The 12726-nt window shown below is 38.8% G+C and overlaps 1 protein-coding gene across 2 annotated transcripts in view; it reads right to left on the minus strand.

The window, feature by feature from the left end:
• nlgn3a (neuroligin 3a) overlaps window positions 1-12726 on the minus strand; it is a 174124-nt gene that overhangs the window by 43821 nt on the left and 117577 nt on the right. For both annotated transcript variants that reach the window (XM_028009159.1, XM_028009161.1), the window contains one exon: window positions 11828-12013. In XM_028009159.1, coding sequence (XP_027864960.1) covers window positions 11828-12013 — 186 coding nt within the window. The remainder of the gene's footprint in view (window positions 1-11827; window positions 12014-12726) is intronic.

The following is a 12726-nucleotide window of genomic DNA, read 5'->3' on the forward strand; positions in this document are numbered from 1 at the left end:
GGCATTTACACAAATTTTATTATGGCCAAGGTCAGAAAAGCTCAAATTCTTCTACAGGGGCTTTAAGGCCTTAGGAGTTGTTTTTCTTTCTAGGCAAGAAATTGTAGCTTTGAGTTCAGCCTCTAAATTGTTGGCTCTGGTTCTGTACCTGTTGGCTGCTTTTGTGGGCATTTGTTTGTGGGCAGAGATGCAGACATACACAGATATCACACAGTACATGCAAAGCTGCAAAATGCATTATTTATCCTTCTCACCCTGCTGGAGATTTAACTAAAAAGCTGTGAATGGCTTTCCTAAAAGACCTGTTGTTTTAGGATGTGAAAGTTGGTTTCACAAAGAAAAATAACATACATTAGCCAAGAGTAAGTAACATCGTGTCTTTACAGAAATACACTGCTCTGGGAAAGACTATGAACTCTCCAACAGTGCAAGGAAGTCCTTGGTTTTCCAGTCCAGATTATTTGTTTTAGGTGTTACCGTCTTCAGCACTTATTTATAGGACTAATGTGCTGGGTGGGATTCATTTTACGTGTCACAAAAACATACACAAGGAAAAATTTATAAAACTTCAGTTTGATGTGTTCAAGTCACCTTACAAATTGGAATCAAAGAACTTCTTAACATTTCTTTGGAACATTGTAAACATTTTAAAATTCATGTTGAGTTAAAACTTAGGAATCATTGTTTCTGCTCTCTACTGTTGTTTTAATAACTAAAGAATGTAGAACATCACCGAAAACTTTACACTTAAAAACACCATGTTGCTTCTTGGTGCATGTGAGAACATATTTTTTACTGTCGAAACACTTACCTTGAAAATCTTCAGCTTTTCAGTCTATACTTTGCACACAAAGGCACTCTTATGATGACAGTTACAACCAAGCAATAGTGAAGAAGAGCAGACATTCATCAGTAGTGATACCTACAGAATAATGTTAGCTTTGGCGTCTCTACAAAGAAGGATCAAACATTGGCACTGCTACACAACAAAATGCAACAGAAACCTAATTGCTATCACACAATTACACTACTGTGCACACACCTTCAATTGCAAGAAGCAGTGTGACAGCAATTTTAGAAATTAGTGGTTATAAACTCCTTTAAATAATTGTTTTATGAATAAATGCATATTTAAAGGTTGTTTATGATACTTTTATTTTTTACCGTGTGCTAAAATATTTGGTAGATTTTTACAGTGTATGCAGTATTTTTGATGTTTGTATAATTTTGATAATTTGCAGTCTTCAGAATACAGCTTCCTCTTACAGTGTACAGTATGCAAGAACCACCTAACTTTGTGGTGGTAGGTTTCTAATTAAGTACTTACTGAAAATACTAAGTCAGAATATTTGATCAGAAGTAATACTGTCATCCCACATATTGCAAGCAAGCTTTCTGTACAGCATAAACCATAATTGCAGCTCAGATGACCTTTAAAATGCAACAAGTGAAGGCTTATTTCACTTTAGCTGTGGTTTGTTTTCACTGTTAAGTCAGCAGTCAGCCAGTTCTCAGTTTGAACCTGAGCAAAACTGAAGTACTATAGCTTCAAAAGGAAGTGTTTGTCTCTATCTTTAAGTTGAGAGGGAAAGAAACACACTTTGGCTGTTTCAGTCCCTAACAATTTCATTCGATTCAGTGAGTTACCTTCTTTTAACTCTGAAAAGGATCTATGGCTCATGTTACCACTCTAAGCTAAAAATCTATTCGAGCCTTGTGGGCTTGAGATCTAAAGATTTAGTGTTGTATTCAGGTTCCACAGTTCTGGCACATAAACTTGAGGTTTTTGTTTTTCAGCATGTTTAACAGAAGGTCCTCTCAATAGAGACTTTTTTGCAGCCAGACTATGCAAATTTTACAGATAATGCATTTGCTTTCACCAGAAATGAACACATTGCTTAGCAGACTGTGTATTGTGACAGTACATAACAGGTGATATTAACATGTGCAAACATGGCAGAAAGTAAAAAGTATCCAGATGGGGTACATGAATGCCAGTATCTATGTTGCACTGTGATAGGTCCTCTGTAAGGAAAACCCTTGAGTTCTGCCCCTAAGCAAATTACTCAGATTGTTTTTTTCAATATGACAGCGAAAATAAAGAGTTTTTCTTGTAAGCCACCCTTCCTATTGTCAAAAATATATTAATATTCATAGTGTTGTTGTTAATATATACTATTTTGCATGAAATGTGTGTCAGACATTTCCTACTCTAAAGGGTTAAACATATGAATGTCATGTTATGTTCTACTTTCAAACCTCATTGTTACTGATGAAACTGTCCTAACAGAGAGAAGGTGAAACACTAGTGATTAAAATTTATGATGTCCAAAGAAAAACGCTAAGTTTACAATAGAGAAGAGCAAGTTTTTCTTTAACCTTTGTTTCCATTTAAGCTAACCTGAGCTTAAATTTAGCCAAAAGTTTAGTAACTCATAAAACCAGTGAGGACATATCCGAGTGTTAGCCAAGCAGCACAACACACTGATTGGTACAAATACTTTAATAAACGCAAGATGTGAGTGTATTGAAAAAATGCATGTGTCAAGACAGGTATATATTTAAAAGTAAATGATTAAGATACATGCATTTTAGGTGGCATGTTATCAAAACACTGTTGCAGCAATTTCCACATCGAATTAACCCAGAGTTGAACATGCATAATGAAGCTGTCCTGCAGAACCTGCAGACAAGACATCTGTTGCTGTCATGAAAATCATTAACTATCATGTCCTGAACATTAATAGAGTGCAAGATAATGCCACATATCAAAATACTAATGCAAATCATGTAATACTGGAACACACTGTGTTGTTTCACAGCTTTGCTTGCAAACTGGTCAGTAGACACAAGTTGTATTGACAAATGTCTATTCTTAAATAATTTGGATCAGTATAGATGGCCAAAAAATGCTGATCAAGATACTCCTACTTATGAATTACCTGTGATACTTTCTGTCTTGAAAGATCCTTCAAATGTGGGAAGAACTGTTATGGTGTTCCCATCCATGGCGTGGCATCAGAGCGGTTCCACACAATCCATCTGTTATTCATGCAGAGACACTGAATACTTTTTACTGGGCCCAGAAAAACAGATGTATGGGCACCGGAGGACTGACCTAACTAACTGCAGGGGTGAGTTGTCAGCAACAACAAGCAAACAGTATTCATGGTCAACACTAAAGGAGAAAGTTCAGCTAATTACACCATAGTTCATCGGGCAGACAAACACGGAAACAACAGACTATCTAATGACACATATAGTCACCCTCGTTGTCTGGTGTGGAATCCCTAATGGGGAAAGGCAGACAATTGTGGGTGCAAGGAAGAGAAGTGCATTTACAAAAGCATTGATGATGGAAAAAGAACCTTGAAAAGACAGTACAAAAGAAAAAATGAACATGAAATGAACATTTGATGATGTGAAAATAGTGTTAGGGAACATAACATGTTGGCGGAAATTGGGTCAATGTGCACACAACAATAGGGAATAAGGGGAGGTTTGGAGAGAAGGCGAGAGGGAAAAAGGTGTGAGAGAAGGAGGGAGGTCAGAGAGAAGTGGGGATGGGCGGAGGAGGAGGGGGTGGTGGTGCTGGGGATGAGCCCCCAGTGCTCAGCTGTCAGTGCTTCCTCTGCAGGTGGGGCAGGAGGAGTGCCAAGTCCCTCTCTCCCACTCACACAGACACCCATGCATCGCTTTATAATGGATGCTTTACACTGGTGCCAGAGAAAGACTAAGGCTGAGATAGGGAGACATGGTGAGAAGACGAAGGAGCGATGTGGGGGAGGGCTGGGTACTGGAAAAAGAAAGAAACTGCTATGAGAATCAGGGAAGAGAGGAGCTCAAGAAAATGCTTCAGAGATCACTCAATACAGGTGAGACAGGGAAGGTGATAGACAACCAGACAGGAACTTCCATCTAGTCATTAGACCAATCAAGGCAGGAAACAGACAAGACAGTCTGAGTACAATGTGATGCTGCTATCGGTTTAATTGATCTAAAGTCTAACAGGACCATAGAGCATCAAGGCACAGCCAGCAGCTGCAGCTACTGCCACTCACAACTGCCTCTGTCTGCCAGGAGTGCTATCAATGCTGTGTGGACAACGATTTATCAAGGATCATGGATGGCATCTACCTGAACTAATGATTTGTCAAAATCATCTTGGGGGGATTGCAGGTCTTCAACAGATGACATTTTCTGTAGTCACCTCGTTCATCAGCAGTGATTAGATTTCAAAAGCAATCTCAGCAGTGCATCACCAGATGGTCCTCATTCTATTGTCTTGGAGGATATTGCCTAGACAGTGTGCCACATGGCGGTCAAGCTACTGGAGCTGGGAAGTCTAGCTGTATGCTGTTACCTTGGTTGATGGAAGCATGGATTTACTAAAGTACTCAATTATCCTCTTCCTCTTTCTGTGACCCATTGCTTGTCTCTTTAACACCTATAACTTCATGCTTTATTGGCTCAGCTACCTGCTGCAAGCTGAGACAGACTGATGCCTGGAGTACCTGAATAAACTGCCTTTACTCTTTTCGGACCATTCATCAATTCTTCATTCCTCTGCTCTCTTCTGCCAGGGGACAGGTAAAGCTGTCTCCATCTGATGGACAATCCAATTGGGTATTACTTAGTGTTAACCCCAAACTGACAACAGGGCCTCGGAAAATGTTTCTCTTTAATATAACAAGATCCGTGCCACCTTGGATATTTTAAACATGCGTTTTTAAAGCTTTCCTTGAATGAAACCTTTAGATTCATTTTATTTTAGTAAAGCAATGCAAAATTAGGGTATTTGCAACATGTTTCAAGTTCAATTTGCCATCTTTGTAAGGCAAATTTGCGTTGCTACAATTGTCAAATTCACTGTTGTTCAAAGAGGAACTGGATAGCACAGCATAGGCCACTTGTTAAAAACAGCATGCTTTTCCACACAATGAATTGCCATCGTATATAGCAGACAACAAAGCAGAGTAGTCAGCGTAAAGAAATACAAGCATTCTTGCTTCACAGAGATGGCATCCCCGTGCTTTAATTATCGCTCTTGTCAATTGCTGTGGAAGAATACGGCACCTGACAAGGCGTGCCCCCATTCTCTCATTTCATATAGACCCTTTTCACACCCTGAGATGCACAGACACCCTTCAGCAAACAGCCAAATCAAGCCTAGAGATAGAGGCATTCTATTGGGCCAAACATGCAGGTAACTTTACAGTGTCGAGGCACTGAATGCCACTGACATCTGAGAAATGGAGGTCTATTCAACTTTGACAATTGTCCCTCGTTTCTCTCAAGCAGGGGGAATTTGCACAACAATGACATCCGTGCATTGGCTATGAATAACATCCAAAGGATGAGGTTATGCAGCTATCTTTCTTGCTGATTCAAATTCATTTCCCAACTCAGCCAATGTCGTTTTATTTGTTACCTAAGCCCGATAAGAAATGGAAGCCTGAGCTTGCAGAAACAAACATGACACTTACTATAGATGACGTTGATAGCACCTATCCATGATGAGCAATGGCAAGAGGGACATTAGGGAGGGTATGCTTTTAGACTTTTCCATAGAGAAATTAACCATTGAAAACGATTCCAGAGAGGAAACCACAGATATTATTTTCAAAGGTTCAAAGGTTACAGATGTAACATGGCAGTAATATTAAGGCATATCGATTTAGTAATTCATACAAGAGGAGGACCAATCATGAGTGCATAGAAATGTACATACTTTTACATTCTGCTAAAACAAGAGTGTGGGTAGTTCACCCATCCAATAATTTTCTAATATTTGCTCATTCATACTTATGTTTAACATACTCACTTTCCAACACTAGACTGACAGAGGGGCTTTTTTCTTTACCTGACAAATGTAGAAAATGCATTTATTGATGAATTAGAAATATCTGTGCAACACATATAAAAGATTTGTCTTCAAGCTAAAAGGCTACAGATTTATATTGAATATGATCATGTTCTTTGATATTTGAGTCATAAAAGAGATTGTCATTGGGTTCAATACCTGTAATGGATCAAGCCCTCCCCTAGTTCCACATGTACTTTAAAAATGTACATATTGTACATGTAAAAAAATGCAGAGGTCAGATGCTCATGGCTATGGAAGGGTAAAATCCCCCAGCAGCTACAGCCACAACAGATTGACAGGGGCAGATTGAATAGGGGTCTCAGAAATGTTGCTGACAGACATTCGAATTGAATACCTGCCTGTAAAAGCACATTTCCACCGATAAGTGCACTGAAATCACCAATGCTTGACATGACTTCACACAGAAATTTCTTCCTTAAACATTTCCCTCAGATTAAAAAAATAAATATTTAAAATATTGCACACATTGAGTTAGATTAACTAGATATGGTAGTTTAATTTAGATATTGTGCATCATTTCCACAAATATAAAAATGAATACTCATTCTGTTGGAGAATGCACAGCGTGGGGCGGAGGGGTATTTTCTGTTCTGGCCATTTTGAATTGAGATGACTCACCGGCCTACATACTTCAAAATACTTTCTCTTAAAGGTCATGGGAGCCTGTTTCTCTTTTCCATTATTACATCAGAGTAACATCACTTTAACAGAAGCCACAGTATCTCGCTCCATCAGGAACAAGGGAGTAAAACATTAATTACAAGGACTTTCCAATCCCATCCTCTATGAAACTGCATGATTCACCAATCCTTGTCAGAAAATCAACTGAAAATGAGCAACAGCCATGAATGAAGTTCATAATCAAGATTTAAGTGGAAGCTCTCTCTGAACATCAACTTCTGGATGTCATAAAAGATTATATCACCTAATTATCTTATGTGCAATTCTTTTTCTTAATTAGATTCACAAACGGGTCTTCGAACTAAAAATGAGCACTCATGCAACACTCCTGGATCGAGGTGGCTTGCATGTTGCAAGAGGGCGTTCCCGCATTATCAAAAGTCTCTGCACTTCTTGCAGTACTGCAATAAAACCAAAGCATTTAACATCTGTATTTATGGTCCTCAATAACCCAGAAGTCTTAATAAAAATGAAAGCTGACATTGGCATGAAAGATCCTCCACACTAGCTGTCTTTAATGTCCAAGACATTCCATTAAAAGGAGAGCACTTCCTTAGAAGCAGAGCTTTTATCCTGATTGCTTACAGGAAGAGAGAGGGAGGGAAAAAAAAGAAACCAAACGACCTTCAGCGCCTTTGCAACTAGCCCCTCACATGTGATCTGTGAACAGAACCGTTTCCACCCAGACATGCAAAGATTGAATGCATATACTGATAAAAACATGCAAGGATGTTATACGTTTGCTTTTTATTCCAAATGAGCAGAAAAAAAAGACAATGTGGACTTTAATATGCGCCTAAAGACATGTATGCAAATATATCACTGGCTATTTGGTATTCCTGTCATGTACAGAGATGCCATCTCACTGTTTAAATCATAATGATTATTACGAGATAGGGAAAAAGAGAAGTCTGCATGTTCAATTAGTGCCTTTGCGATGTCAGATAGATAATATGTGGGACTGACTAATGTCCTTGCTTCAAAAATTCCTTTGCTGTTTTTCTTTTTGAAGCCGAAGGAAGAGAAGATTTAGGTGGAGATTCCTCCCTCCCTGGGAACACAATTGTTGAGCTACATTTAATAAGCTGGTCAGAAACACTCTACTGTCAAGAGAGACTGTGCCTTTAATGACCATTTCGCTTCTTCAGTCACAGATGTGCAGCTAGATGGGCACATAGCGGACCAGGAAGCCATCTTATTAATAGCAACGCACCACACATGCAGCGGACTAGGGAGCAGAAGCCTGTAGCGGGAGAAATGGAGAGAAACCGCTGGAGACGTTGCGTTGTTTTACTGTTTTGCGGAGGCAGGGGAGACAGATGAGTCCAGTAAAGGGAAGATTAGATGTTGGATTCAGTCTGGACTGGAGTCTGAGATGAAAAAAATAAAATAAATTTGAAAAAAATCAAGTCCACATGAGAGGTGATCCAGGTCCCTCAAACAAGCCACTGGGGAGAGGCTATGTGATGGATGTATCTTATGACTGGAACTCTCCACAAGCCCACGTTAGGGTGGGCACCAAGGCCAGGCCGGAGGAGCAGGTAATCAAAGAAAGAAGCTGCAGGGCTGGGATGATATAAGTAGATTCAGCTTATTAAATAACCTTCAGGAGGAGTACAGAGGATCTACGCCACCGATAGGCATAAAGAAGTGCCTGTTATATTGAAAGTCTATGCACAATGTTCACAGGGAGTGCACAGTATGAGTAGAACCACTGTCATTAAAGACACCAACACACCAGGGGAACTTGGGTACAGTGTATCGCCGTTGGTTTGCTTTTTCTGTTTTCTTTTTATTTGGATTTCAATTTCCTGGATCTGAGAAAAAGCTAAGAAAGAAAACAAAGCCTGCGTGAGTGTTGTGTATTTCCTCAAGTTAATCTTGTCCAATGTTTCCTTATTTCTCATAGGAGTCCAAATACAACACATTCAATATAAAATCACACCTATGATTTCAAGGGACACAGGATAAGATTATCTTTTTTGGACAAATGGGAATAAGGAATCATCAAGAGATTTAATAATCCGCTTACAGTCATGTTTCCAGAATTTTTATTTAAATGTAAAAAAAAAAAAGAAACTTAAAACTTTCAGAAATTTAATATAATGTGCCTTGCTAAAGTATTCAGTCTTTGGAGTCTCACATTACAAAAACTTCATAACATTTCTGAAGGATCTTTATGCAAAAGGCCAAAAACAAAAACAACTAATGCTCAATTCTGAAGTGGAAGAAAAACAATGAATTGCTTTCAAATGTTTTTACTAACACAAATCAGAAAAATGTGGCAAGCATTTACGAGTCCTATTAGAATAGTTTAAGTGAAATGTAGCAGCCATTTGAGCAGGACTGTCTAGATCTTAGCCTTGATTGGATTTGTCTAGATCAGTAATTGAGAAAATGTTGCAAAATCTAAAGATCGATGTTCACAGATCTTTTCCATTGACTCAGAATGAGCTTTAGCAAATTCTCCAAAGAACAATTGGCAAAATTTCAGTCTCTAGATGTGTACAGCTGGGCACATTACCAAACAACCTGTAGTCTTAATTCTGCAAATTTACTTTTCATATTTTTACTTGTAGAAAAACTTTAAAACCCTGTATATTTTTAGTTTCGCTAGATAATTATACACTACTCTATGAGAATGTTGATATACATAGACTTCTGTGGTTGTATGACAAAAAGTGGGGAAAAAAGAGTTAAAGTTATGTTGCAGTTTGTGAACACTTTTACAATGCAAAGTAAAAGGTTTTACATAAATTTTCACAGCTACGAAGATAAAAACCTGTTTTGTTTCCTCTCTGTTTATTGCATTGACTTGGCAACAAGAGCATCCCGCCAGCTTTCGCTACACTGACTGCTTTGAAAGCAGGTGCAAAAAGACACTTCTCCACTCGGATTTCCTGTCACATCCTGCAGCCCACTCCAGTCCTAAACTTTCTATAATTACAACAATCTGTGCTCCTAGAGAGTCTGTGTGAAATCTGATTGCCATTGGTAACATTCGCAGCAAGAGTCCTGCTGTGATAGAAGGCTTCCTGTTTCAATTTCCCAGGATCCCTTCAAGTTTTTGCTTGCTCCTTTCTTTTTCACCCCATCAGTGGGGCATACATTTCCATTCAGGGGGAAAAAACAGACCCGGTAATATCCAATTTACTGGAAGGCAGAAGAGATGGTTTCACTAGCAGTATAATAACATGCTACATGAAGCGTGGCATTATAGAGTGCATATAAAAAAAGGCATCTATGATAAAAATTTAATCCAAAAGCAGTCATCATTCATTGGAGGAAATCAAGGCAATTAGTAACACTTTACTGCAAATTGGGGAACACATAAACAGATTGCAAACATTGGCATCGTAACGGGTCCAGAAGTGGTTCAGCTCACATGACCTTCTTCAAATGCACAATGGTCAACTAATCAAACATGCAGAATTTACTGGAGTGACAAGAAAATGAAAATGTGTGCATTAGTGTATGTTGGCATGTGCTGTTATTGTTTCTGCGTGATTCAAACGCTCAATTGCAGCACAGCAGTCCCTGCCTACAGTAAGTTTGAAAATCTGAAGAATGTACTGTACCTAAAAACAACACCCTGCACACTAATGGTACTCCTGGTAAAGTTGTGTAAAACGCTTTAAAATAATCTCATGGTTTAGTGCAGCTACTTACTGCTCACATTTGTAGCGAATAGCATCTTGGTATCGTTTTAGCAAATGTTACCTACATGCAAATTAGTTTCAGAATAATACTAAAAAATATTTTCAGTCAAATCGTAAAATATGTAACCACCAGGAATGTATACAGCTCTACTGGGACTTGACCTGGATTTGTCTACTTTGATCAAATGAAACTAAATCTGAGATGGGTGATAAAAAAGGCAGTCTGGATGGGTCTGGTGTGGCTCAAAAAGTGAAATTATGGAAAAGCCTCTAATGCAAGTAACTATGGTGGAGGTTCTGCGATGCTGTGGGCTTATTTATTCTTTAAAGAAACCTTGTAAGACTCTTTAATATATCAAGGCATTTCAAACAAAAATCTAATAACTGAAACTGAAAAAGATCCATGTTTTGGACAATAATACAAAACAAATGATCATGGATTGATGGATAGAACTTTAGATAATTGAACAGGGAATATACTGTAGTCTGGAAATACAAATATTTTTCCCAACTCTGATTTTTATTCTGTAAGTACTGGGAAGACTAAATAGCAAAACAGGGAAACTATGCTTCACAGTATTGATTTTGTTGAAAAAAATATTTGTTTTCTTGAGATTTCTACTCATATAAAAACACACTCAATTTAAAGGTCAGACTCTTTATTTTATTCTGAGTGCAATCTGAGTTCATGCAGTAAAACATTTTCTTATTTTAAGGCTTCAAATACATCTTTACCAAAAACACCAATATGCGTGCAGGGTGCAGCTGGATATACAGAATAATAATTTTTAAAAAATCCAATACAATGTTTTCAATCATATTTTCCAAAAGCAAAATGTTTACATCATGTCAACATGTTTGCTATGCAGGAAGGACTAAGTGGAAAGCTCTCTTATTTGAAACATTTCCACTGCATGATTCGATCTATATGTTGCACACACAACCAGAGCTATTAATTAAATCCATGACAACACACAGCTCTTAGGTCTGATGCATGAATAACAGTTTTCAGGTTAAGGACGATAAAGTTGACTCTGCAGGAACACAGCTGGAGCTTGATATCCACAGATGGAGCTCAGCACCAACACACGGGTCTTATTTGTACAAGCCAAAGTACTTCTTTCAGAACCTTACTTATGTATTAGCAGTAAAGCTCCATCTTAATTCAGCGATGCATTAGAAGAGCATGAGCTTGAGAGATGTTTATTGGATGTCCACGTCAAGCACGAAAGCTGCATAAATTATTAAATAAAGTCATGGCCAACATGAGCAGTAAATCATCATGAGGTAATATTAAGGTAGCCAAGAGATAAACAATGCTCTTTAGAAAGAGGACAGTGAGAGACTGTGTGCGTCATTTAGCCTTAATATAGCTACTTTCTCCTTATAAAGCCATGTTCTTGTTTACCCTGTCCTGAAAAAGACATAAAGCCAACATGCTTGTATCTAGCATGAAGACCTAGATAAAAATACCAGCAGAGATTGCTCAAATTTACATGTGGGATTAAATAAGGGGTTATTTTGGAGTCGCATTAATACACATGCATGCTTCTTCTTCTTCCAAATAGTTACTAGAGCAGCTTTTTTAATGATGTCCTACCTTCAGAGTGATGGGAGAGGGTGAGCAGACTGACGCAGGAAGCTCCGATCCCAGATCCAAATACGGTAATGCGGTTGGAATCTCCTCCGAAGAAGCCGATGTTCTCGCTGATCCACCGTAAAGCCTGAATCTGGTCCAGCAGCCCGTAGTTCCCTTTAGCAGCCTGATCGCCCGTGCTGAGGAAGCCTGAAACATGGGAAGATGAAAAGCCATAAATAGCAGAGAAAACAACTGGCTTAGAAGAGAAGGAAAAGAAAATTCTAGGTTATATACAATACCTAACCCCACTCTCATAGGAAGCATCATGAAGACAGCTGAAGTGAAATCATGACTTATTACATGATATGGCTGTTGGTAAAATAGGAGTGCATGTGCCCACATCTCATCTGCACCTTATGGAAAATCAATGGCATGTCTTCCCAGGTGAACATAAATCATAGATTACTGTGCACTCGGCAATATTGACCAGTTCAAACGAAACCTTGAACATCTACGGAAAACCTATTGACTGTGTGTGAGAACGACCTGACTTTTACATTTCAAATAATTTTCCCTATTTTCCTCTAACATATTTCAAACCTCTCTAACACTTGTCATGTTTTCTGTGACAACACACAAGATTCGTGCGCATTTTCCCAGCATGTCAGAGGAATCTGCCATGTGAGGTCTAAGTTGGAAAAGTGTGCATCTCCTGGGTACATCAGAGCTCATGTTAACATATACCACTCTCTCTCCAGGGCGTAAGCCCTGCTGAACGATGGGTAATCGAGAGTTGTGGGAGAAGATCAAAGGCAGGCAATCCCTAAACTCCCAATGGTGGATTCAGTGTCCGTCAAATCCCCGGGCCTGCATGTGAGGTGACAGCTCGGAGACGTGAGGAAACCAACACCCAATTCTCT

This window comes from Xiphophorus couchianus, chromosome 23, assembly GCF_001444195.1.
Source record: "Xiphophorus couchianus chromosome 23, X_couchianus-1.0, whole genome shotgun sequence".
NCBI classification, from domain to species: Eukaryota; Metazoa; Chordata; class Actinopteri; order Cyprinodontiformes; family Poeciliidae; genus Xiphophorus; species Xiphophorus couchianus.